Genomic DNA, 25,072 nt, shown 5'->3' on the forward strand with positions numbered 1-25,072 from the left:
GTCACCGATGTTGGTATCGTAACTGGTGTCAGCGTCGTTGCTGGTATCGACATTGTCACCGACATCATCACTGGTATTGGCACCAGTGTTGGCATTGTTACCAGTGCTGGCATTGGCACCAGTATCAGCATTGGCACCAGTATCAGCATTGGCACTGGTATTGGCACAATCATCATCACTGGTATCAGCACCAGTGCTGGCATCGTTACCAGTGTCGGCATCAGCACCAGTATTGGCATCAGCGCCACTGCTGGCATTGGCACTGGTATTGGCATTGTCACCAACATCACCACTGGTATTGGCACCAGTGGTGGCATTATCACCAGTGTTGGCATTGTCACTGGTATCAGCATTGTCACCAGTATTGGCATTGACACCGACATCACTGCTGGTATTGGCACCAGTGCTGGCATCGTTACTAGTGTCGGCATTGGCACCGGTATCAACATCGGCACCGACATCACTGGTATCGGCACCAGTCAGCGCTGGCATCGTTAACTGTCTTCGTCACTCGTATCAGCATCGTCACTGGTACTGGCATTGCCACTGACATCACTGCTGGTATTGGCACCAGTGCTGGCATCAGCACCAGTATCAGCATTGGCACCGGTACTGGCATTGTCACTGACATCATCACTGGTATTGGGACCAGTGTTGGCATTGGCACCAGTATTGGCATTGCCACTGACATCACTGCTGGTATCGGCACCAGTGCTGGCATCGTTACTGGTGGCAGCATCGTCACTGGTATTGGCATTGCCACTGACATCACTGCTGGTATCGGCACCGCCACCGACATCGCTGCTGGCATTGTTACCAGTGCTGGCATCTTTGCTGGTGACGGTATTGGCACTGTCACCGGTATCCGCATTGCCACCAATGTCACTGCTGGCATCGTTACTGGTGGTGGTATCGGGACTGTCACCAGTATCGGCATTGCCACCGACGTTGCTGCTGGCATCGTTACCAGTGCTGGCATTGTTACTGGTGACGGTATTGGCACTGTCACCAGTATCGGCATTGCCACCGACGTTGCTGCTGGCATCGCTACCAGTGCTGGCATTGTTACTGGTGACGGTATTGGCACTGTCACCAGTATCGGCATTGCCACTGACGTCAGCGCTGGCATCGTTACCAGCGCTGGCCCTGCCACCGGTGCTGGCCCCGGCGCGGGCGCTGCAGCCGGCCTCACAGGCAGACGTTGATCTGCTTGGCGAGCTCCCGCTCCAGGTCGAGGATGAGCGCATCGAAGTCCTTGAGGCTGAGGCAGGGCCCGAAGGGCGCCTCGGGCTCCTCGCCCAGGGTGAAATCTGTCACCAAGAGGGTCCGCTGGGGCGGTGGCCGCCGCGCCGCCACCCCACCATCACCGTCACCCGCTGCCACCTCCTCCTCGTCACCGTCGGCGGCCACGCCGGGTACCAGCAGGAGCTGGTGGTCACAGATGCTCCAGTCGCCGGCGTAGCGGTTGCTGGGGGGGCTCTCTGGCCCCCGGGGGCGGTGACGGGCCACCACGGCGCCCCCCAGCAGGTCCAGCCGCAGCGGGGGCCCTCGCTGGCGCTGGGGGCAACTGGGCTGTGCCCGCTCCCAAACCTGGGGGGCTGGAGCTGGGCGGGGGGCTGCGGGGAGAGCAGGGAAGACGGGGGGGTGTCACTGGGGGTTTGGTGGCAGTGGTGGGTTGGGAAAATGGAGGGGGGGGGGGGCGGTCTTTTTGCTGGGAATGGGGGGGGCAGCCCAGCACGAAACAGGGGGACCCCCAGGAAGCCCCTGGATGGGGGGGGGGGGCGGGGCATGGACCCGCTGCTGGACAAATTGGGGGACCCCAGACCCTTTGCTGGAGATGGGGGGAGCCCCTGGGTGGGGGGCACGGGGCAGATGTGTGGGGCTGTGACCCACAGAGCACCCACCAGCGAAGCAGGAGGGACCCCAGACCCTTCACTGGAGATGTGGGGGGGGGGGTGTCTCAGTACAGCCCCTGGGAATGGGGTAGGGGGGTCACAGCAGCACCGCCCCTGCCCCCACCGCTGGTGGCTGTGCAAAGGGCACCCCCAAAGCGGAGGGGTGCAGGTGCCCCCCCACCCCTGCTCACCCGGCCAGGCCTGCAGCAGGTAGTGCAGCACCTCGATGTGTCTCTTGAAGTCCACGGCGCTGGCGATGTCCTCACTGTGGCCGTAGCCGCGGGTGCCGGTGCTGGGGTGCCGGAGCTCCTGGTTCTGGGTGAGCAGGACAGGCCCGAAGCAGACGGCGATGTTCTGCGCGTTCATGCGGTTGAAATCGTGGAAAGAGGCCACCAAGCTCAGGTGGTCCAGGAGCCGCGTCAACGTGGCCTGAAGGGGACAAGGTGGCATCAGCAGGGACGTCCTCTAATGTCACCTCGTCCTCTGATGTCACCTGGGTGTCCCGCACCCTCCCCAAAGAGCCCAGGGGATGTGGCTGGAAAGAGGCCACCAGGCTCAGGTGGCCCAGGAGCCACATCAACGTGGCCTGAAGGGGACAAGGTGGCATCAGGGGACGTCCCTGCTGATGCCACCTCGTCCCCTGATGTCACCTCGTCCTCTGATGCCACCTGGGCGTCCCACACCCTCCCAAGAGCCAAGGGGGATGTGGTGGCAGATGGGCCATGGTGCCACCAGGATTGAGCCACGCAGGGAACGCGGAGGTGGAAATCCCTGGATACTGGGGGGACGTGGAGACACACACCACCCCCCCCCAAAAAAAAAATGCTCCGGGGGGGTTGGGTGGGGGGGAGGTGACAGGAGGACGTGCCCCGGCACTAAACAAGGTCTGCAGGGGCGACTTGGGGTGGGGGAGACCCCAGGGCTGAGGGGCAACTGGACCCCCCATTAATCCCTCGCTACTGGGCACCCCCTTTTTGGTGCTGGTCCCCCCATTTTGGCACTGGCCACCCCATTTTTGGTGCTGGGCACCCCCTTTTTGGCGCTGGGCACCCCCTTTTTAGTGCTGGTCCCCGCCTTTTGGCACTGGGCACCCCCTTTTGGGCACTGGGCACCATCTTCTGGCACTGGGTACCACATTTTTGGCACTGGGCACCCCCTTTTTGGTGCTGGGCACCCGCTTCTGGCGCTGGGCACCCCCTTTTTGGCACTGGGCAATCCCATTTTGGGGCACTGGGCACCCCCTTTTTGGCGCTGGGCACCCGCTTCTGGTGCTGGGCACCCCCTTTTGGCGCTGGGCACCCCCTTTTGGGGCACTGGGCACCCCCTTTTGGGCACTGGGCACCCCATTTTGGGGCACTGGGCACCCCCTTTTTGGCGCTGGGCACCCATTTTGGGTGCTGGGCACCCCCTTTTTGGTGCTGGGCACCCCCTTTTTGGCACTGGGCACCCCCTTTGGGGCACTGGGCACCCTCTTTTGGGTGCTGGGCACCCCCTTTTTGGTGCTGGGCACCCTGTTTTAGGCACAGAGCATCCTCTTTTGGGCACTGGGCACCCCCTTTTTGGCACTGGGCACCCTCTTTGGGGCACTGGGCACCCCCTTTTTGGTGCTGGGCACCCCCTTTTTGGCGCTGGACATCCCATTTTGGGCACTGGGCACCCTCTTTTGGGCACTGGGCACCCCCTTTTTGGTGCTGGGCACCCTGTTTTAGGCACAGAGCATCCTCTTTTGGGCACTGGGCACCCCCTTTTGGGCACTGGGCACCCCATTTTGGGCACTGGGCACCCACCTTCTCCACGTCGGGCAGGCAGTCGAGCAGGGTGATGGCCTCCCGCTCGGCCGGGGGGCTCCGGGGCGCCCGCTTGGCCATGGCCTCCAGCACGATGTGGTAGAGCGTGGGGGTGATGAGCGGCGTGGGCAGCTCCCGCAGGTAATCCTTGAGGATCCCTGCGGGCGAACAGGACGGCGTGGGGCCATCAGCGCGGTCCCACGGGGCGCGTGGGGACCCGCAGGGCACCCCAGGGGGTCAGCACCCACCGGTGATGACATTGATGTCGGGGTAGAGCTGTTCCGAGAGCGTCACGGCCGCGCTGTCCTGCTCGAAGGCGTCGCGAAGCTCTTTCTTGACGGCGGCCGAGCCGCAGAGCCGGTACAACCCCACCACCTGCCAACGGGGACCCCGTCACCGCGGTTTGGGGGGGTCCACCCCCCCCATCCCCCCTACACCCGTCACCCTGAGTCCCCGCTCACCTTCAGGCCGCGTTTCTCTATCTCGGCCACGCATTTCTGGATGAGCAGGGGCACCTTGGTGGGTGACTTCTCCCTCTCCACCAGCTGGCCCAGCTCCACGCCGAAGACACGGGGCTCCCGCTCGCCAGGATTATCCCACTGCTCCACCAAGGTGAATTTGGAGTAGAGGACACCACGAGGTTGCAACCGCACCGCCAGCTGCTGAGCCCGGCAACCTGCGGAGCCCAAGGGTGCCATCAAGGTGCCAAAGCACCAAAATCACCCAAACCAAGCCCACCCCCCAGCTTGGTACCCCTGAAGATGTGGGGCAGGGTGCCAAAGCACCAAAATCACCCAAACCAAGCCCACCCCCCAGCTTGGTACCCCTGAAGATGTGGGGCAGGGTGCCAAAGCACCAAAATCACCCAAACCAAGCCCACCCCCCAGCTTGGTACCCCTGAAGATGTGGGGCAGGACCTGAGCTGGGTAACCTGCAGAGCCCAAGGGTGCCATCAAGGTGCCAAATCACCAAAACCACCCAAACCAACCCCCGGGGCTTGGTACCTCTGAAGATGTGGGGCAGGACCACCGTGCCGTGGCAGCAGAGACGGTTGCGGCAGGAGGTGGGATCCCAGGAGAAGATGATCACCTTGAGGTGCTGAGCACCCTCCAGCTCCAGGTTGAAGGTGTGGTTGAGGCCAAGGAACGCCGTCTTGCAGGGCAGCAAAGCCGTGCGTGCCCGGTTGGCCGCATCCACTTGCAAGACGCAAAAAACCTCCCGGCTTTCGGTCCGTGGCGGCTTCAGGTCCTGCACGCCGTGGAGGTGGACGCTCACCAGCCCCGAGATGTGCTGCCCGCACCGTGGTGGTGGCTCCCCGCAGCTGTAGGGGTGGAAAGCGCCCACATCCAGCCCGTTGGCCCCATCCTCCGTTTCGGCACGTGCCCCGGCTTTAGCCGGCAGTTCCGGGGAGTCACCGTCGCTCAAGTAGCCACCTTTACCGGCCACTTTGGCTCGCGGTAGCCCCGGCCGCGAAGCCACGCTGCTGTCCAGGTGGTAGCGGCTGATAACGTTGCTGGATTCCTTGCGGGATTCGGAGGGTGAGGTGCCACCCTCCTGGCCGCGGGGACGGGGGCTGCGGAGGCTCAGCTTCCTCCGGAGCTCTGGAAGTTTCTTCATCTTCATGGAGAGGCGCCGGACGGTACCGGGAGACTTGACTTTGCTGAGCGAACGCCCCTTCTTGGGGCTGGCGGGGGGTGAGGGGATGGTTGGCCCCGGCCCCGAGGTGACGCATGGGATCGGCATCTTCCCTGGAAAAAAGGAGTGAGGGGGTTCTGTGGGGGTGCTGGGAAGCCTGGGGGGGACAGGGCTGCTCCCTGGAAACTGCTGTGGGGCAGAGAGAGGGTCCTGTGGGATGGGGTGAGGGTGGTGGGGTCCTGGGGGAAGGGAGAGGGGAGGGGGACTGCAGGGTCTGGGGGATGGAGAGAGGGACCACGGGGTCCTGGGGGAAGGATGGGGACCGCGGGGTCTGGGACACATCCTTGGGGAGAGGGACTGTGAGGTTCAAAGGACACTGGGGAGACTGGGAAGGGACAGGGACCACTGGCCTGGTCCGATGCCCTCCTCTGGGGGACAGGGACCATGGGGACAAGGGGACAGGGACTATTTGGGGACCAGGAAACCTCAGAGGGGATGGAGAAAGGACAAAGAGAGGGTGCAGATGCCAGGACCACGGTGGCCAGGGGACACCCTCCGGGGTGGGGGGTGACAGGAGGACAAGGGCCGTGGGGGACCCCCCCTCCCCCCGCCCCATAGCTATGTCCCACCCCTCACCACAAGCCGGGGGGCTGCCGGCTCCCGGCTGGGTGGGCAGCACCAGGGCCATGCCACAGAGGGGTCCGCAGCACCCCGGGGGGGGGGGGTGTCTCTCCTACCTGTCCTGGGGGGTGACTCCCCACTGCGACCCCCATCAGCGTCGCGGCTCCCTCCGCCCCACGACTTCCAGGAGCTTCCAGCCTGGGGGTCCTCATCCTCGGGGATGGGGTTGTACCAGATCTCCCCCTCGCTGCCGGCAGCACCGGCATCGGCCTCAGCACCGCCACCAGGCTCATCCTGCCCGGGTCCTGGTCCCTTCCCCGATGACAGCACCCAGTGCCGGCTGCTCCGCTCCAAGCTCTGCAGGTAGGCGCCGTGCCCGGGGGTCTTACCAGGACCACCCAGCTCCCCGGAGCCGTTCACCGCCTCCGCTTCCTCTGCCAGCTCCACGGCATCCTCATCCCGCTGCTCCGCGTCAGGCCGGGGGCTGCTGCCGGTGCCGGGGGGCTGGGGGCTGCTGCCGGGGCCGGGGTCTGGCTCGCTGGTGTTTGCCGGATCCACTGGGGCTCTGGGAGGCAGCGGCCGCCTCTCGTCGCGGCCCCCACAGGAGAAACGGGCCCAATTCTGCCTGCGCGGTGTCACCAGCTCCACCGCGGCCACCTCGGGCTCCACCGAAGAATCGGGGCTCGGCAGGGGGGTCTCTGTGGGAAAGAGCCGGGCTGAGCGCGGGGGTCCCCAAAACACCAGTGGAGACCCCACTGGGGCATGAGGACCCCTCCCTCACCCCCCCCCACCCCCCCCCCGAGCACCCCACCGAGCACCCCCCACCCCACAGCCCCTTGCCAAGCGGGATTTCCGGATTTCCAGTTGTTTACTCCCGGCCGGATCTACGACCGTGGGATTTTTTTTTTTTTTTTTTTTTTTTTTTGGGGGGGGTGGGGGGGCAAAGCTGGACCCCTCTGCACCCCGACAGGGACAGGGCTGCACCCCAGTGGGGGCAGGGCCCTGTCCCCCTGCACCCCCCGGCTCACACGCACAGCTGGGTCCCCCCAGCACTGCACCCCAGTTTCCTGCACCCCCCAATTCTTTTGTGCCCCCCCCAAGTTGTCTGCATCCCTCCAGCCTCCCCTGCACCCCTCTACCCCAAGCGCCCCATCCCCCTGCAGCCACAGCAGGGTGCCCCCCACCCCAGGCACCCCATGGAGACCCCCCCCAGCTCCACAGCAGCCTGAGACCCCCAGATAAGTGGGGTGGGGGCAGCAGGGACCTGGGGGGGGGGACACACCCCCATTCCTGTAGGGCTGGGGTTATGGGGGGTCCCTTCCTTGGGGGGCAGGAGGGGCCCTGGGGACAAAGGGGGGGCCCTTCCCTTCGCGGGGGGGGGCATAAGGGACCCCAGGTGATGGGGGTCCTTCCTCGGCGGCGGGGGCCTCACTGGGGGGGCCCTTCCTGAGGGGGTGCATAAGGGACCCCAGGGCAATGGGGGGGTCCCTTCCTCGGGGTGGGGGGTGATGGGGGGGTCCCTTCCTTGTGGGGGTCCCCTTCCTCGGGGGGGGGGGGGGGGGAGCACAAGGGACCCCGGGGCAATGGGGGGGTCCCCTCCTCGGGGTGGGGGGGTGATGGGGGGGTCCCTTCCTTGTGGGGGGTCCCCTTCCTCGGGGGGGGGGGGAGCACAAGGGACCCCGGGGCAATGGGGGGGGTCCCCTCCTCGGGGTGGGGGGTGCATAAGGGACCCTGGGGGGGGGTCCCCTCCTAGAGGGGGGGAGGTGAGGCACTCCGGGGGGATGGGGGTCCCCTCCTGGGGGGGGGTGTGCCTAAGGGACCCTGATGGTCCTGGGGGTCCCCCTCGGGGGTCCGTACCTCCGTCCTTCCCCTCCGGCTTCTTCCCGCGCGGGCGGTCGCGGCCCCTCAGGCGGGAGAAGGTCCGGCGCAGCAGCGGCTCCGCCATAGCCCCTCACCCCTCTCCGGGGGGCTCCTCACCCCGCTGGGCAGCGCCCCCGGCCCGGCCCGGCGCCCACCCCCACACCCCCCCCGGGCTGCCCCGTCCCCTCAGCGCGGCGGGGCCCGGAGCGGCGGCGCCGCCATCCCGCGGCGCGAATTCCTGGGATGCCGCCGCCGGCGCTGCCGGGAGCTGTAGTCCGGAACCGCGGCACCCACCACCGGGAACGACCCCCCGGGACCGGGGGGACCCTCCCCCAGCCGGACCCTCCCCCGGCCTTCCCCCCCGGGAACTGAGGGGGACCTCCGGGAGGTGCCTGCCCCGGGCCTGCGGCCCAGGGTGAGGGGGGGACCTGAGGGGTCTGGGGGGTATGTAAGGGGGTCTGAGGGGGATTGAGGGAGATCTGAGGGGGATTGGGGGTCTGGGGGGTATATAAGGGGGTCTGAGGGGTATGGGGGGAGATCTGAGGGGGATTGGGGGTCTGGGGGGTATATAAGGGGGTCTGAGGGGGATTGGGGGTCTGGGGGGTATATAAGGGGGTCTGAGGGGTATGGGGGGAGATCTGAGGGGGATTGGGGGTCTGGGGGGTATATAAGGGGGTCTGAGGGGTATGGGGGGAGATCTGAGGGGGACTGGGGGGCTTTGAGGTATATAAGGGGGTCTAGAGGAGATGGGGGTCTGGGGGGTATATAAGGGGGTCTGAGGGGGATTGGGGGTCTGGGGGGTATATAAGGGGGTCTGAGGGGTATGGGGGGAGATCTGAGGGGGATTGGGGGGCTGGGGGGTATATAAGGGGGTCTGGGGGGGATCGAGGGAGATCTGAGGGAGATTGGGGGGCTATGAGGTATATAAGGGGGTCTGAGGGGGATTGGGGGGCTGGGGGGTATATAAGAGGGTCTGAGAGGTATGGAGGGAGATCTGAGGGGGATTGGGGGCTGGGGGGTATATAAGGGGGTCTGAGGGGTATGGGGGGAGATCTGAGGGGGATTGGGGGGCTGGGAGATATGTAGGAGATCTGAGGGGGATTGGGGGGCTGGGGGGGGTATATAAGGGGGTCTAGGGGGGATTGAGGGGCTGGGGGTATATAAGGGGGTCTGAGGGGTATGGGGGGAGATCTGAGGGGGATTGGGGGGCTGGGAGATATGTAGGAGATCTGAGGGGGTATTGGGGGTCTGGGGGGTATATAAGGGGGGTCTGGGGGGGATTGGGTGTCTGAGGGAGTATATAAGGAGGTCTGAGGGGGATCGAGGGATATCTGGGGGGGGATTGGGGGGCTGGCGGGTATATAAGGGGGATGGGGGGGTATTGAGGGAGATCTGAGGGGTATTGGAGGCTGGGAGGTATGTAAGGGGGTCTGGGGGGGTATTGACGGGCTGGGGGGTATATAGGGGGGGTCAGGGAAGTATTAAAGGAGATCTCAGGGTCATTTGGGGGAGCCCTGCATTGTATCTGGGGGAGCCTGGGGAGTACTTGGGGGTCTGGGGGGCATTTAGGGAGCCTGAAGGGTGATTGAAGGGATGATGGAGGATTGTGGGGAGCCGGGGGGTCCAAGCCTCTCCCCCGGCATCCTGCATGTGGCATCACCCCCCAGACCACCACTGCTCTGCTGAAGGACCCCCAAACCAAGAGTCACACTGCACCCATCCGGCCCACACCATCAGGGGTCCCCCACCCCACGCAGCCCCCCGCCACATTGCTGGAGCAACGCCTCACTCTGCACGTGCGTTTATTGCCCTGCAGGGAACCCCCACTCCGCCCCGTACCCCGAATTTTCCCTGGCGATCCATCCATGGACCCCAAACGGATGTGCTGGAGGTCGGAGCTGCATCCTGGAGTGCTGCAGGTGGGATGTGGCAAGCGGAGAGGGGCTGGGGAAGACCCCCGATGGGTGGGGGGTGCTGTGGGGTTCTCTTGGGGTGTCCTTGCGTGCTCAGGGGTGTCCCTCGCAGACCCAGGGGAGCTGGCTGGTGCAGGGGTAGTCGTACCACTCGCCGTCCTCCCTCACCGCCGCACAGTTCTCCTGGTGGCCACCGTTGGGCTCGTTCCTGTGCCACCAGCTGCAACGAGGAGGGGGATCAGGACATTTAGGGGGGTCCCCCCTGCATCCCCAGGCCCCCAGCCCCTTGTCCCCAGCACCCGCAGGGCTGTACCTGCTTTCCCGGGGTAGGATAGTCCCGTTCGCTCGCTTCCAGGTACCCTCGACCTCCTCATCCCTGATGCCGAGCCAGGAGGAGCTTTTCAGCATCGTCTGGATGTGATCCTGGGGGCAAAGGCAGCGTTACCCCATTGCAGAGCCCCCCCACGACCCCCTGCCCACCCCCGGGGACCGTAGGGGACAGCAGGTCCTGGTGGCAGGTAGGACCCGATGCTATACCCCCCCTCAATACCCCACGCCTCCCCACTGCTGACACAAGCTCTGCCCTGGAGTGGGGGGGTTACAGGGGGAGTTTGGGGGTTTTGGGGGTTGGAGAACAGTTCAGAGGAGATTTGGGGGTGGGGGTGGCAGGGGGAGGGCCTGTCTGGGATTAAGGTTGGGTTATCTGTGGGTTGGGGGTCACAGTAATAAAAAATGAGGGTTAAAGTTAGAGCCCTGTTGGGGGTCTGGGCTAGCTTAGGGGTAGGTCAAGTCCTATAAATAAACGTAAAATTAAGTTTAGGGTAGGGGTAGTATTAAAATTACGGAGAATCGGATTAGCGTTAGGGTTAACGTCGGGGTTACCGTTAGGGTCGGGGTTCTGGAAGGTTCAGATCAGGCTTAGGATCAGGATTTTAGGGCTCGGGATGGGGTTAGGGATAAGTTTGAGCTGGATTTGTTTCAGTATTAGGGTTACAGCTCCGTTGGGAATAGGGTTGGGGTGAATCATAGCAATATTAGGCACTAGAGTGGAAATTCGGGGTTAAAAGGACAGAATTTGGGTAAAGCTTTGGGTGAGGGCTCAGCAGCACCCACCCATGGGCCAAAATGGTGTGTGGGGCAACCCCAGACCTGGCCTAGGGTTCAGGACAGGGTTCACACGAGGCTTCCAGCCGCTCCCCCTCCCCTCAAAGCCCATCTCAGGCTCCCCAGTGTCCCCCCTCCCCATCCCCCTTCCCAGATACCTGGATCCATCCCTGCTCACCTTCTCCTCAGCACCATCCACCTCCAGGAGCTGCGTGCCCAGGACCGAGCAGAACCGCTGGGCGTTCTCCCAGGAACTTGGCGTCTTGGAGTAGAAATAGCAGGAGTTCCTGAAGTAGGTCCAGCCTTTGGAGCAAGGGGGACAGCCTGGGGAGGGGGGACACACAGAAAAAGAGGGGTTACCCCCTAGCTGGGGCTGCGAGACCCCCATAACGTTGGTGCAGAGAGCATCTCCCCTGGGGTTAGTGTTACAGCTGGGTTATGGTTAGAGCCCTGCTGGGGTTTGGGTTAAATCCTGTATATTTGGGGTTAGGACTGGGTTAAACTGAATCAGAATTAGGTTAAATCCTCTATATTTATAGGTTTAAATTTGTATTTATCTTATTTATTTAGGATTCTTGCCGGATTAGGGTCCCACTGGGGTTTGTGTTTAGCTTTAATCCTATATGTTTAGAGTTACAGCTGGGTTGGGGTTAGGCCCACGCTGAATTTTGGGCTAAATTAGGATTATCTTCAGTCCTAGATATTTAGGGCTACGGCTGAGGTAGTGTTAGGACCCCACTGGGAGTAGGGCTTCGTTAGGATTAATTTAAATCCTATATATTTAGGGTTAGGGCTAGGTTAGGATTATCAGGGTTTGTGCTGGATTAGGGTTAGTTTAAATCCCACCTATTTAAGGGCTACAAATTAAGGCCCTGCTGGGGTTTGGGCTGTCTTAGAGTTAGGTAAAATCACATTTATTTGGGGTTTGAGCTGGGTTAAGATGCCATCGAGGTTTGACCTCAGGTTTAGGTTGTCTGCATCAGGATTATGCATATATTTAGGGTTAAGTCTGCATCAGGATTATGCCCCCGTTAGGGTTTGGGCTCGGTTAGGGTTGGGTTAAATCACCCTAAATGTAGGATTGGCTTAGGTTTAACACCCTGTTGCAGTCTAAGTTTAGCTTTAGTTGCATCCCTGCCAGGTTAGGCCTGGATTTCAGCCAGCGCAGGGGTTAGTCAAAGCCCTAAATATTTGGGATAAAGGTGCCGGCACTGACAGGAGCGGGAACAGACGTTGTCCTGGCTCCCGTGGATCACCCAGCGGCTCCACTGGCGGTTCCCAGTGTAGAGCATCACCACTTGCTCCTGGTTGTTGCCGTAATTGAAGTAGAGGTTGTAACCGGCGAGCGCCAACAGCCCGCCGTCGCGGCATTCCCAGCGCTGCAGCCGGCCGTCGGCGCGGCATGGCTCCAGCCTCACGAAGGCTCTGTTTTGCCCACGGGTCGCCGTAACGCAGCGCTGGCTCTGCCAGCCCTGTAGCTGGCCCCCTTGTAGCCACTGGAACTGTTGTGCCGCCGCCTCGGGCTGGCAAGCTGTCGCTATCAGCTGGTGGCCGCTAGCCGCCACGCATTTGCGGTGGTCTTCGTTGTACAGCAGGAAGGAGCGGGAGGCTGCGGAGAGGTTCCCAGTGAACCAGGGGGGACACGTGGGGGCTGGGGGACACGTCCCTGGGGATCACAGCGGTAAAGCGGGGGGGGGGGGGGGGGGGGGGGGGGGGGGCGGGCAGCGAGGGGTACACACCCACGTTGGACAGCTGCTTCTCCTTCTCTGCCTCCAGCGCTGATGTCAGGGCTGTAACTGTGGGGGGACAGGGGGACACAGGCGGGTCACCACAAGGCACAGGGTGTCCTAGAGCTGGTGCCGTGGCAGGGATGGGAGTGGGGCTGGTGTGGAAGGGTGCTGAGCACTCGGAGACCCCCACAGAGACCCCCAGCACCCCGTTAACATTCCCTCTGTCCCCCAGTAGTGCCAGCCCCCCAGCACCCCGTTAACATTCCCTCTGTCCCCCAGTAGTGCCAGCATCGCCACCCCAGTGCTCCCCCGAGCCCCGCAGAGCCCCACTACTCACTGCGCTGCGAACCGATGGTGAGGAAGAGGATGTTCATCAGCACCGAGACTCCCAGCACCGCAGCACCCACCAGCACCAGCTTCTTCCCGGAGCAGCACCGTGACGCTGGGGAGGGTGGGTGAGTGGTGACCGGCTCCCAGTTTGGGCAGAGCTGGGTGCCACTGGTTTTAAACCCATCGTGGGTTTTTCCTGCTGACGATGCTCTTGCCCTTGCCCACGGCGTACCTGGGTCGGGCACATGCTTCTGGCCTGGCACGGTGCTGGCGGGATCCAGGGGCTCGTACAGGTTCTCCTCTGTGGGGCACAGGGTGCTGCAGGCTGGGGAGGGGGGGCACTGATGGCACTTGTGGGGGTGCCCCCCCCCTCCCAGTGCCACCATCAATCCTGGGCACTTCCCTGGAGCATGAGGGTGGGAGATTCCCCCCAGTGCCACTTCCCTGGGGACCCCGTATTGGGCACCAGGGGCAAGGGTGCCACCACCCACCCTGGGATCCTCCCTTGGGCACTGGGGACAGAGCCAGGGGGTGCCCCCCCAGCATTGTGAGACTCCAAAAGGGACAGGGGACTGCTGGGCTCACCCCCACCCCATCCAGCACCCCAGGGTGCTCCCTACCTTCCCTGCCGGGCCCCAGCACCGACAATTGCCCCTGGCCAGCTTGGCTGGACTCGAGGTTGCCGTACATCGTCCCCGTGTCACCAAAGTGCTGTCCCCAAGCGAGTGTTCCCACTGATAAAGCCTGTGGGAAGTGGGTGACGGCGGGGCCGGGGGGGGCCGGATGCACCCTTACTCTGGGGGGTGGGCCTCAAAGGGGCCCCTGAGCACCCAGCAGCTCCCTCCCTGCACCCCAAAGCTTGGCGGGAGCTGGCACTGCCAGTGCCAGGCCCCACTGCGTGCTGGCAAAGACACCGCGATGTCCCTGTCACCGGGTGTCCCCATGCCCAGCCCAGCCCTGGCACCTGCCCACCCCGGGGTGGCCACACACCCACCCCAGCACCCATGGGTGAGCCGGGTGGTGCTGAGGGGGGTGCTGGGCCCCATGCTGGCTCTGGCCACGCAGGAAGAGCCGGGTGCTATCAGCACCCACCAGCCCTGGCCACAGCTCCCCGTCACCGCACCCGGTGGCACCAGGCACCCAGCGCCACTGGGCCCACACAGCAGCTTCCTTGGTGGTGCCGGCTGTCCCACCGCAGTGACAGCGAGCTGTGGCGGTGCCAGGTGTCCCCACGGGTCCCCCCAACCAGTCCCTGGCCTGGCAGGACCCCCACACCTGCCCTGTCCCCACGCGTGTCCCGGGGGTCCCGCAGCCGCCAGGTGGCGCCGTCACGGTGGGAGAGGAGCCGCCGAGGGGCGGGGCTGAGCGCAGCCCCCTCCTCCCCCCCCCCCCCCCCCCCCCCCCCCCCCCCCCCCCCCCCCCCCGCCCAGGAGCAGGGGGACACCGGGAACGAGGCAGACCGGGAATGGGAAAGCTGGGACCGGGGGGCAAGTACTGGGTGAAGCTGGTGAGGGGAGCCACGCAGTACTGCGGAGCTGGGGGAGCCAGTGCGGGAGGGGGCTGTACCGGGGAGGGGGGGGCAGTACCTGGGAGGAGAGGACGCAGGCCCACTTACTGGTGTGGTGATGGGTGTACTGGGCTGGGACTGGGGAGCTGGAAAGCTGCTACTGAGTGACCAGTCTGGCATGGGGAACGGCACCAGGGACTTGCCCACAAGGCCCTGTCACTGGTGGCCCCGGCACCAGTACGGCCCAGCACGCATCACCGGTGTCTTAGTGTCCCTGGGGTGTCCCCCCAGTACCAGGGCGGGGGTCCCCCACCACCCTGGGGTCACTCTTGGGTGCTGCTGCTCCCCCTTCTCTCCTTGCACCACAGGTGGGACCCAGGACACCAGCAGCGCCAAAACTGTGCCAGGGCACTGGGACGGAATGGACACGGATGGGGGGCCGCAGCGCCAGGCTAGAGCCGGTGCCGGCAGCGCCAGCACCTCAGGGACACCTGTGGGGACACCCATGGGGGTGATTTGAGGCCACCGCACCGACACCCAGCAGATGCCACCGGTGCCAAACTGCCACCAGGCAGCTGGGACGGGGCAGGCACCGGCAGTGCTGAACCAACGCCGCGGTGTTGGGCCACAGCTGATGCCGGCAACGCCAAGTTGGGGCCACAGTGCCAGGACGAGGAGGGTGCTGGCAGCGCCAAATCGATGCCACGGTGCCAAGATGTGGCACTCACCAGCAGTGACAATCTGGGGACACAACGGCAGGACAAAGAGGGTGCTGGCAGCACCAAACCGATGCCGCGGTGCCAGGACCAGGCACCCACTGGCAGCGCCAAGTTGGGGACACAAAATAAACACCAGGACTGGGCGGATGGCACCGGCACTGATTTAGGGACACAGCACCAGGACCAGGTGGGTGCTGGCAGCGCCAAACCAATCCTGCGGTGCCAGGCTGAGGCAGCCACCAGCAGTGACAACTTGGGGACACAATGCCAAGACAAAGAGGGTGCTGGCAGTGCCAAACGGACGCCAGTGTGCCAGGACCAGGCAGCCACCAGCAGTGACAACTTGGGGACACAATGCCAAGACAAAGGGGGTGCTGGCAGTGCCAAACAGACGCCAGTGTGCCAGGACCAGGCAGCCACCAGCAGTGACAACTTGGGGACACAATGCCAGGACAAGGAGGGTGCAGTGGCACCGCGGAGCCGGACGCGTCGTGCCTTGAACGCTTTGATCCCCACAGGAAGAGCACCGCTGGGTAAATTTAAATCATAATAATAATAATTAAAAAAAAAAGAAAGTATACAGCTGGGTTCCTTTTAAATAATAATAATTAGAAAAAAAAAAAAAAAAGAAAATATACAGCAGTCACATCCCCTCCTCCCCAGGCCTTGGAGGGGGGATTTGGGCCAGTGCAACAGTGCAAGAGGGGGGGACATGGGGGTCTCTGGAGCCCCCCGCCTTGCCCTGGCTCAGGGATAGTGACAGAGACAAGCCAGGACAAGGGGGAAAGTGCTGTGGAAATGGGGGTCACGGTGGGGGGACGTCCTGGGGTGCGGAGGTAGCGGCAGCACTCGGGCTCCTTTGGTGGTGGGGTCAGGTGTGGGGGGCCGAGGGGTCCCGGGCTGGGCGTGGGCGGTGCCGCAGGGGCTTCTCCTCTTCCTGGGGACAGAGGGGACACGTTGGGGACACTGGATGTAGCACCTGTGGGGTCAGGGCACCCTTGGGACGCCCCAAACCCAAGGACACCCCATTTTAGAGGGTCTCTGTGACCACATACCCCTGTGCCTGAGGTTGGGGCACCCCCAAACCCAAGGGCACCCCATTTTGGAGGGTCTTCATGACCACATACCCCCATGCCTGAGGTTGGGGCACCCTTGGGACCTCCCCAAACCCAAGGGCACCCCCTTTTAGAGGGTCTACACAGCTGCGGTCACTCACAGCCTCCAAGGCGCTGGTGCTGGCCCACTCGGAAGGGGCAAACGCGTCTTCCTCGCCCCGCGCTGGCTCCGGCCCCTCATCCTCATACTCCGTGAGGTAGTCGGACTCCTCTGGGGGGGTAAAAGGGGGTGTGGGGTCAGGTCCCGTGTGTGGATCTGGCCCCGTCTTGTGTGTGTCCCCGCAGCTCACCATCCGCGTAGCCGTCGGACAAGTAGGGCTTGGCGGGCTCGATGCGGGACACGATCTCCGCCAGGTCGGTGAAGCCGGCGCTGGGACACGTTAGCACCTATGGGAGGGAAAGGGGGGGACCCCCAGAAGCCCCCCCACCCATGCACGAGAAGGGTAAGGATTGAGGGGACAGGAGGAGGGACGCGAGATGGGTAAGGGGGTGGCAGGGCATCAGGGGACAAAAACGTGATGGGAGATGGACCAAGGGGAAGGAGCAGGGTGGGGAGGGACAGGAGGCCACCACAGGGGACCAGCTGCACCAGGAGGGCTAGAAGGACACGAGGGACACAGAGGGGCCAAGGGACAAGGCAGGGTGCTGCTCCCTGAAGGTGGCTCCAGGGCCAGGGAAATAAAACCCCTTCAAATCAAGGTGCCAGGGCCAGGATGTCCCATCCCAAGATGTCCCAGGGCAAGTATGCCCAGGTGGCCACGGCCACCTGTGAGCCCCAGTGCCACCCCCTGCTCACGTCCATGCGTTTGCTCTCGTAGAAGTCAGCTGCACGCCGGTCCTTCACCATCTCCTCAATGACATCGCCCCGACTCCAGCCGTCAAAGACCACCTTGCCATGCTGGTACCCCACGTCCTGCAGGGAGAGCAGCCGTGGCACATCGGTGGCCCGGGCACCCCCAGCGATGGTGGGGAGCCCCAAATGATGACCTAGGTACCCTGAACAATGGCCCAAGCAGCCCAAATGATGACCAAGGATGGCAACTGATGGCCCAAGCACCTCAAATGATGGCTCAGGCACGCCCAGATGATGGTCCAGGCACTCCAGTAATGGTCAGGGCACCCAACTGATGGCTGAGGCACCCATCAATGGCTGAGACACCCAACTGAAGGACCAGAGAACCCACAAATGGGGGGGGGGCACCCACTCAGTTGCTGGTTGACCCCACCTGATGGCCAAAAGACCCCATTGATGACCTGGACACTCAACTGATGGCAATGGCACTCCAACCCCCACCTGGGGCAACCCAACCCTCATCTGGGGCACCCCATCAATGGCCGGGGCACCCCAACGGATGGCTGGAAAACCCACAAATGGGGGGGGGGCACCCACTCAGTTGCTGGTTGACCCCACCTGATGGCCAAAAGACCCCATTGATGGCCTGGACACTCAACTGATGGCAACGGCACCCCAACCCCCAGCTGGGGCAACCCAACCCTCATCTGGGGCACCCCATTAGTGGCCGGGACACCCAACAGATGGCTGGAGAACCCAGCCCATGGCTTGTGGACCTCATTAATGGCCTGAGGCTCCCTAAATGATGGCACAGGCCACCCCACCAGGCTCCTCGTCCCTCAACTCACATAGATCTCGTCGAACTTCCCAAAATCCATGGTCTTGAAGCGGTCGATGGGGGGACGGATGTACTCGCAGTAGGAGCTGGACTTCACCACCTCCAGCTGCCGCACGCAGGACACGTAGGCCAGGCGGGACTGGATCTCGGCCATGTCGGGCACCTGTGAGGATGAGGTGCTCAGCACCCTGCCTGCACCGTCTCAGCATCCCCCTGCGTCCCACCGCTCCTCACCTTGACTTTTTCAGCCCAGGGGTTGAGACGTTTCCAGAGAAGCCACCACCCAGACAGGCTGTCCCCGTAGTTGCACAGGTCCGTCTCGTCCTGGCTGCCCACGTCGATAGCGATCACCGTCTTGGCACCCATGTTGCGAGCGATGTCGGCTGTGGGGTGGGGAAGGAAGAAACTGGGTTGGCCGCTCCCCCAGCTCTGAGCCTGTGGGGCAAGTGGAGCCAGGAAATGGGGCTGGGGGATTGTTCCCGAGCCCGGGCTGGGTGGCAAAGCCATGCTGGGGCTTGTGGTGGGGTGAGCAGCGTCCCACGGGTGCTGGAACTGGGGGCAGGAGCCCAGTGGCAGGAGACGCTAGTGGGCAGCAGAGCAGTGATGCAACTGTGTGCATGTGCAACGGGGGGGCACAGGCAAGTTGCAGCATCTGGGGTGGGATGTGAAGTAGCACGGAGATGCCCCAGGACAACGTTTGGTGGTGAGGACACCAGGAGATGATGCCAGGTGGATAGAGACAGCTTGCACATGGAGGAGGACAGAGATGCTCCAGGGGGGCACCTGGTGCTGAAGACTCCAAAAGATGATGCAAGACGGAGGGAGGTAGATTGAAGATGGAGGAGGATGGAGATGCCCCAGGACAATGTCTGGTTGGTGGGGACACCAGGAGATGATGCCAGGTGGACGGAGATGGAGACAGCTTGCACATGGAGGAGGATGGAGATGCCCCAGGACGACATCTGGTGGTGAGGACACCAGGAGACAATGCCAGGTGGAGACAGCTTGCACATGGAGGAGGACAGAGATGCTCCAGGAGAGCACCTGGTGCTGAAGACTCCTAAAGATGATGCAAGACGGAGGGAGGTAGATTGGAGATGAAGGGAGATGAAGATGTTGCAAGAGGGAACCCAGTGTTGATACCATCAAGGGACAATGACACAGGAGGGAGGAAGGTGGCTTCAAAATGAAGGAGGACAAAGATGACACAGGAGGGAGGAAGGTGGCTTCAAAATGAAGGAGGACAAAGATGCCACAGGAGGCCACCCAGTACCACAGACACTGAAACACAGTGCAGGGTGGAGAAAGGTCGCTCGAATGTGAAGGAGGATGAAGATGTCCTGGGAGGGGACACTGCACCGAGGACACCAGGAGTGATGCAGAATGGAGGGAGGACACTGGCACACAGAAGAGCAGGGAGATGTTATGGGGAGGTAGCTGGCATCAAGGATACCAAGAGATGGGTTGGGATGGAGGGAGGTGCCTGGTGTCAAAGACACCACGAGATAACGTAAGATGACGGGAGGTGGCTTGCACATCAACGAGGGTGGAGATGCCCCAGGAGGCAATCCAAGGCACCAAGAGCTGGTACGAGACAGGTGGAGGTGTCTTGCAGGTGAAGGAGGATGGAGAGACCCAAGGAGGGCACCTGGAGCTGAAAACATCAAGAGAAGATGACGCAAGGTGGATAAAGGTGGCTTGCACGTGATGAAGCATAAAGATGCCCCAGGAGGGCACACGATGCTGACATCACTGAAGATGGTGCAGGATGGAGGGAGGTGGCTGGTACCTGCAGGAGGACAGAGATACCCTGGGAGAACACCCAGTGCCAAAGACACCAGGAGAGGATGATGCAGGATGGAGGAAGGTGGTTGGCGTATAAGGAGCATGAGGATGCTCTGGGAGGGCACCCAGTGCCAAGGACACCAAAGGACATTTTTTTTTGCATGTACAGAAGGATGAAGATGATCTGGGAAACCACCTGGCACTGGTGGCACCAAGAGATGATGCAAGACCCTGACTTTTTTGGCCCCTGAAGGAGGATGAAGATGCCGTGAAAGGATGCCCAGCACTGAAGACATCACAAGATGATACAAGATGAAGCAATGTACCTTGCACATGAAGGAATACGAAGAAACGTGAAGATGCCCTGGAAAACCACCTGATACGGAGGACACGAAGGGATGGTGCAAGATGGATGCGTGTTTTTTGCACGTGAAAGATGAAGATGCCTTGAGAGGATGAAACCCAACAAAGACGACACCAAGAAGATGCAACACAAAGCCAAGATGTCCTAAATCCAACCTCAACATCTCAGGCCATGGAGAACCCATCTCGTGGTGGCGAGGCAGCCCCCACTGCCCCCGGGGCTGGCCCCGGCGCTGCGTCATCTGCCGCCCCCGTTGAGCGGTGACGGTGCTGAGCTGCTACTTGCCTGGCAGGTTGTTGATGTAACCACCGTCCATCAGTAAGTTGCCATCCTTGGGGTCGCAGAGTGGCGGTAGGTACCCAGAAAGGGTCATGCTGGCTCGCACGTACCGCCAGAGCGAGCCTGCACCGGCAGGAACAAACGCAATGAGCACAGCCCACTGGAGACCACCCCCCCGGGGGGCTGCCCCTCGCCCCTGCCCGTGCCCAGGGACGTCTGCGCCCCATAGGTACCCCCATAGGCACCTATGGGTGGCAGAGGAACCCATCGCATGCCCTGCTGGCTCAACGTGGGATGGGATGTGGTTTTGAGGTGGGAGGGGGTGGGTTTATTGTTTTGGGGTCTTTTTGGGGGGTGGGGGGACCCCCGGCGGGCGAGATGCTGACCTGGGACATTGTTAACATAGCAGCCGTCCACGAGCCAGTGGCTGTCCTTGGGGTCGCAGAGCGGAGGCAGGTAGGGGGTATAAGAGGCACTGGCTCGGACGTAACGCCAAAGGCTGCCTGCCGGAGGGAGAGGACACGGTCACGGCCACGGGGGCCACGGGGGGAGGTGACCGAGGGTGTCAGCACCGCACTGGAGGGACGTTGGTAGCCCCACAACCGAGCCACCGAGAATGGGCAAGGATGGATGGGGTGAGATGCTCGCCGTGAGGGTTAGGGGGGGTGAGCAGGGATTAGTTGGCGTTAGAGGCTGGAGGAAGAGGCAGAGCGAGAGCCAGGCTGCTAACGAGCCACCACGGGCGCCGCGCGGACGGCTCAATGTCCCAGGTGAGCTCCAACACCAGGCAAGGAGGAGGGGCAGCCACCACAACGTCCCCACCACCACCGCCACCTCCCCACCACCACAGCATCCCCACCGCCGTGCCGTCCCCACCACCGCCACGTCCCCACCACCGCAGCATCTTCACCGCCATGCCATCCCCACCACCACCGTGCTGTCCCCAGCACTGCCCTGTGCTCCACCACATGCCATCAGTGCGGGTTACTGGGGTTAGTGGTGAGCAGGTGTGTTAGAGAGGACGTGCATGTGCAAGGCATCAGGGTGCGGCTCCGCACCCAGATTCTGCCCCCAGCCCCACCCAGGACGTGGGGCACCTCCAGACCCCCACGGAGTGTGGAGCCTGGTGAGGTCACCGGCGCCAGATGGCTCCGGGAAGCCACCACCGCCTGGTCCCACCACGAGTCCTCCAACGCCCTTTCCTTGCCATGCCAGGACGCATCGTCCCCTTGGCACATGCCAAACCTTCCCCCATGGGGCAGCGACACCATTTTGGGGTGCCAGTGAGGAGGGTGGACGTGGTGGTACCACAAAGCTTCCCTGGCTCCCCAGGGAGCTCTTACCATCCGTGTGCACCCGCATGGCCGAGGCCGTGATGTCCGTCGTGACGTTGAAGTAGGGCAGCCACAGGTCCTGTGGGGACAAGACAAGGTGGGTGACACTGTGGGGACGCTAGGGGGTGGGTGGGGAGCTGGCCAGAACCCTCGTCACGGCAGGGTGAAGCCCTGGGGGGTTCATGCAACGCACCTCTATCTGCTTGTCCTGGAACACCTTGTTGATGCTGGCGTTGAAGGCTGAGCCCGAAAACATGGAGGTGATGGGGTAGGTGAGGTCCAGGACAGTCTCGAACACTGAATTCATGCACTGGAGGAGGAGGAGAAGGAAGAAGAGGATGAAGAAGAAGGAGAGAAAGGAGGAGGAGCATTAAGAACAGTAAGAGAAGGAGAAGGAGGAAAAAGAATGAAGGAGGAGTAGGAAGAAGGAGGAGGAAAAAAAAAGGAAAGAGGAGAAACAACAGCAGAAGGTGGAGGAGGAGGAAGAAGAGGAAAAAAGGAGGAGGAGGAAGAAGGAGAAAGAGGATTAAGAAGGAGGAGAGGAGGAGGAGGAGGAGCAGTAAGAGAAGGAGGAAGAGGAAGGAGGAAGGAGAAAGGATGAAGAAGAGGAGGAGGAGCAGTAAGAACAGTAAGAGAAGGAGGAGGAGGAAGCAGGAGGAAGGAGGAGAAAGAAAAAGGAAAAGAGGAGAAACAGCAGTAGAAGAAAAAGGTGAAGGAGGAGGAAGAAAGGAGAAAGGAGGAGGAGGAAGAAGGAGAAAGAGGAGGAAGAAGGAGAGAAGGAAGAGGAGGAGCAGTAAGAACAGTAAGAGGCATAGAAGGAGGAGGAGGAAGAAGAAGAATGAGGAGGAAGGAGAGAAGGAGGAGAAGCAGAACAGTAAGGCAGAGAAGGAGAAGGAGGAAGAAGAAGGAGGGAGGAGAAAGAAAAAGGAGAAACAAACAGCAGCAGAAGAAAAGGTGGAGGAGGAGGAAGAAAGAGGAGTGAAAAAGAAGGAGAAGGAGGAAGAGGAGGAGGAGTAACAAGAAGGAGGAAGGAACAAGGTGAAGGAGGAAGAGAGAACGTGAAGGGGGAAGAAGAAGAGGAAGGAGAAGAAGGAGATACTTCAGGAACAGCCCAGGCAGGGCTGGCCACAGGCAAGGTGGCCCTTCACTGGGGTGGGGGAGGCGCCGCGGCACCCACCTTGGCCCACTCCCGCGCCCGCTGCTTGGTGCGCACAGCGCTGCGCTCCTCGGCGTAGAGTGCCCCGATGAAGGCGCCGATGGAGGTGCCGCCCACCATGTCGATGGGGATCCCGGACTCCTCCATCGCCTTGATCACCCCAATGTGGGAGCAGCCCCTGGCGGATGGACAGACCACATAAAGGGGAGGTTGAGGGGGGATAGGGACCTCCACCCTGCCAGGTCCCATCCTGCCATGGCACAGCACCCACCTGGCTCCGCCGCCCCCCAGGACGAGGGCGATGGTGTTGCCGGTGAGGACCCGCGCCAAGCGGGAGAAGTCGCTGTGCCGGTCTGCGCTCTTCTCAAACACCTTCTCGTACATCTCCCGCTGCAGGCGCCATGGACCATGGGTGAGGGCAACAGCGGTGGCCCACCGAGGTCACCCAAGGGGGGCACGCACATACCAGTTTGGTGGGGCTACGGCGGGAGAAGACACGCCGGGGACACCTGATGTGGAGGTGACCTGAGCACCAGCTGCGCATGTTGAGCCACTCCACCGTGCGGGAGGGACTGGGACCGTCCTCGCGGTGCAGGAGAACCAGCTGCTTCAGCGCGCGCACCGCCGTGTTCTCCAGCATCTGCTCCAGCTGTAGAAGCCATCAGCCACCCAATGCGGTGTTGTCCCACTACCGCCACCACCACCACCCGCCTCACCTCACCCAGCGCCGGCTCTTGGTCGCCCAACCCTACGATGAGGATGCAGTCGGCTTGACGGATGCAGCGAACGGTCCACGGCGTGAGGGTACAGTCGGTTTGGTAGAGGACAATGCGGTGGATGTCCTCCTGCTGCGCCAACCAGCCGGACAGCCGGTACTCCTGGATGCTGCCGGCACGGAGGAGTCAGCCGGTGGCACGGGGTGGGGGGCTGGGGACGTTCCTCCCAATGGGAATTACCTGTCCAGCGCCGAGGAGCCGAGACGGGCCCGGATGATGTCACTGGTGAGGAGCAGCGTGGGACCTGGGAGAGGTGGGGACATGGGGCTGTAGTCACCACCATGATGTGGTCACCACCGTGGTGTGATCCCCACCATGTTGTGGGGCTCTGGTTGTCACCACGCCATAGGGCTGTGGTCACCACCATGGCATGTCACCACCATGGTGTGCTCACCACCATGTTGTGGGGCTCTGGTCGTCACCACGCCATAGGGCTGTGGTCACCACCATGGCATGTCACCACCATGGTGTGCTCACCACCATGTTGTGGGGCTCTGGTCGTCACCACGCCATGGTTGCCAACATGCCATGTGGCTGTAGTCACCACCGTGGTGTAATCACCACCATGTTGTGGGGCTCTGGTTGTCACCACGCCATGGTTGCCAACATGCCATGGGGCTGCGGTAAACCACCGTGTTGTGGGGCTCTGGTCATCACCACACCATGGTTGCCACCATGCCATGGGGCTGTGGTCACCACCATGGTGTGGTTACCACTGTAGTGTGGTCACCACCATGTTGTGAGGCTCTGGTTGTTACCACCCCATGGTTGCCACTATGCCATGGGGCTGTGGTCACCACCGTGGTGTGGTCACCACCATGTTGTGAGGCTCTAGTTGTCAACACGCCATGGGGCTGTGGTCACCACCATCTTGTGGGGCTCTGGTCATCAACACGGCATGGTTGCCATCATGCCATGGGACTGTGGTCACCACCATGGTGCAGTTACCACTGTGGTGTGGTCCCCACCATGCTGTGGGGCTCTGGTTGTTACCACCCCATGGTTGCCACTATGCCATGGGGCTGTGGTCACCACCGTGGTGTGGTCACCACCATGCTGTGGGGCTCTGGTCATCACCACACCATGGCTGTCACCATGCCATGGGGCTGTGGTCACCACCATGCCGTGTTACCACTGTGGTGTGGTCACCACCACGTTGTGGGGCTCTGGTTGTCACCATGCCATGGCTGCCAACATGCCATGGGGCTGCAGTCACCACCACAGCAGAGTCACCACCGTGTTGTGGGGCTCTGGTTGTCACCACACCATGGCTGCCATCACGCCATGGGGCTGTGGTCACCACCATCTTGTGTGGCTCTGGTCATCACCACGCCATGGCTGCCACCATGCCATGGGGCTGTGGTCACCACCACAGTGTGGTCACTGTCATACCATGGGGCTGTGATGGTCACCATGCCATGGTGCCCACCACACCATAAGGCCACGGCCACCAGACTGCCACGGCCACCATGTCATGGGGCTGCAATTACCACACCAGGTCACTAGCACACCACAGGACCACGGCCACCAC

At 62.4% G+C, this 25,072-nt stretch overlaps 4 protein-coding genes and 1 long non-coding RNA gene across 14 annotated transcripts in view; 2 read left to right on the forward strand and 3 right to left on the reverse strand.

Annotated features, from left to right (window-relative positions):
- Window positions 1-20,248, forward strand: part of ILVBL (ilvB acetolactate synthase like) — a 27,814-nt gene extending 7,566 nt beyond the window's left edge. Inside the window, 3 exon segments of the mRNA XM_040612566.1 lie at window positions 3,874-3,877; window positions 16,328-16,333; window positions 19,740-20,248. Coding sequence (XP_040468500.1) covers window positions 3,874-3,877; window positions 16,328-16,333; window positions 19,740-19,883 — 154 coding nt within the window. The 3' untranslated portion in view covers window positions 19,884-20,248.
- On the reverse strand, window positions 1,168-7,970 carry SYDE1 (synapse defective Rho GTPase homolog 1). The gene is made up of 8 exons (XM_040612556.1): window positions 7,796-7,970; window positions 6,055-6,636; window positions 4,687-5,430; window positions 4,144-4,358; window positions 3,931-4,057; window positions 3,683-3,840; window positions 2,087-2,324; window positions 1,168-1,616 (listed from the first exon to the last, which is right to left on the reverse strand). The coding sequence occupies exons 1-8, from the start codon at window positions 7,881-7,883 to the stop codon at window positions 1,189-1,191; spliced, it is 2,580 nt and encodes an 859-aa protein (XP_040468490.1). The 5' UTR covers window positions 7,884-7,970; the 3' UTR covers window positions 1,168-1,188.
- LOC121096544 lies at window positions 8,015-15,659 on the forward strand. Of its 3 annotated transcripts, none has more exons than XR_005830567.1 (5): window positions 8,015-8,242; window positions 9,615-9,717; window positions 10,067-10,229; window positions 12,825-12,996; window positions 14,751-15,659. It is a non-coding gene; the product is annotated as an uncharacterized LOC121096544 (long non-coding RNA). The 3 variants fall into 3 exon arrangements; XR_005830568.1 differs by having other exon boundaries at window positions 8,015-8,213; window positions 12,828-12,996; XR_005830566.1 differs by having other exon boundaries at window positions 8,016-8,213; window positions 14,751-15,658.
- Window positions 9,584-14,259, reverse strand: LOC121096542 (macrophage mannose receptor 1-like). Of its 5 annotated transcripts, none has more exons than XM_040612564.1 (8): window positions 13,496-14,259; window positions 13,108-13,200; window positions 12,883-12,987; window positions 12,555-12,668; window positions 12,032-12,424; window positions 10,994-11,139; window positions 10,025-10,134; window positions 9,584-9,931 (listed from the first exon to the last, which is right to left on the reverse strand). In XM_040612564.1, the coding sequence occupies exons 1-8, from the start codon at window positions 13,563-13,565 to the stop codon at window positions 9,805-9,807; spliced, it is 1,158 nt and encodes a 385-aa protein (XP_040468498.1). In that variant the 5' UTR covers window positions 13,566-14,259; the 3' UTR covers window positions 9,584-9,804. The 5 variants fall into 5 exon arrangements, with proteins under 5 accessions (XP_040468498.1, XP_040468499.1, XP_040468495.1 ...); XM_040612565.1 differs by having other exon boundaries at window positions 13,108-13,176; window positions 13,496-14,258; XM_040612561.1 differs by having other exon boundaries at window positions 12,883-13,200; window positions 13,496-14,257.
- PNPLA6 (patatin like phospholipase domain containing 6) overlaps window positions 15,697-25,072 on the reverse strand; it is an 18,925-nt gene continuing 9,549 nt past the window's right edge. The window contains exons 23-37 of one of the 4 annotated variants that reach the window (XM_040612552.1): window positions 23,722-23,785; window positions 23,482-23,650; window positions 23,232-23,414; window positions 23,037-23,155; window positions 22,787-22,943; window positions 21,803-21,919; window positions 21,619-21,688; window positions 20,662-20,778; window positions 20,282-20,398; window positions 18,082-18,230; window positions 17,858-18,010; window positions 17,013-17,129; window positions 16,507-16,603; window positions 16,318-16,427; window positions 15,697-16,038 (exon numbers count right to left, since the gene is read on the reverse strand). In XM_040612552.1, coding sequence (XP_040468486.1) covers window positions 15,973-16,038; window positions 16,318-16,427; window positions 16,507-16,603; window positions 17,013-17,129; window positions 17,858-18,010; window positions 18,082-18,230; window positions 20,282-20,398; window positions 20,662-20,778; window positions 21,619-21,688; window positions 21,803-21,919; window positions 22,787-22,943; window positions 23,037-23,155; window positions 23,232-23,414; window positions 23,482-23,650; window positions 23,722-23,785 — 1,805 coding nt within the window. In that variant the 3' untranslated portion in view covers window positions 15,697-15,972. The remainder of the gene's footprint in view (window positions 16,039-16,317; window positions 16,428-16,506; window positions 16,604-17,012; window positions 17,130-17,857; window positions 18,011-18,081; window positions 18,231-20,281; window positions 20,399-20,661; window positions 20,779-21,618; window positions 21,689-21,802; window positions 21,920-22,786; window positions 22,944-23,036; window positions 23,156-23,231; window positions 23,415-23,481; window positions 23,651-23,721; window positions 23,786-25,072) is intronic. The other 3 variants (XM_040612554.1, XM_040612553.1, XM_040612555.1) reach the window with 3 other exon arrangements.

This window comes from Falco naumanni, chromosome 13, assembly GCF_017639655.2.
Source record: "Falco naumanni isolate bFalNau1 chromosome 13, bFalNau1.pat, whole genome shotgun sequence".
Taxonomy (NCBI): Eukaryota; Metazoa; Chordata; class Aves; order Falconiformes; family Falconidae; genus Falco; species Falco naumanni.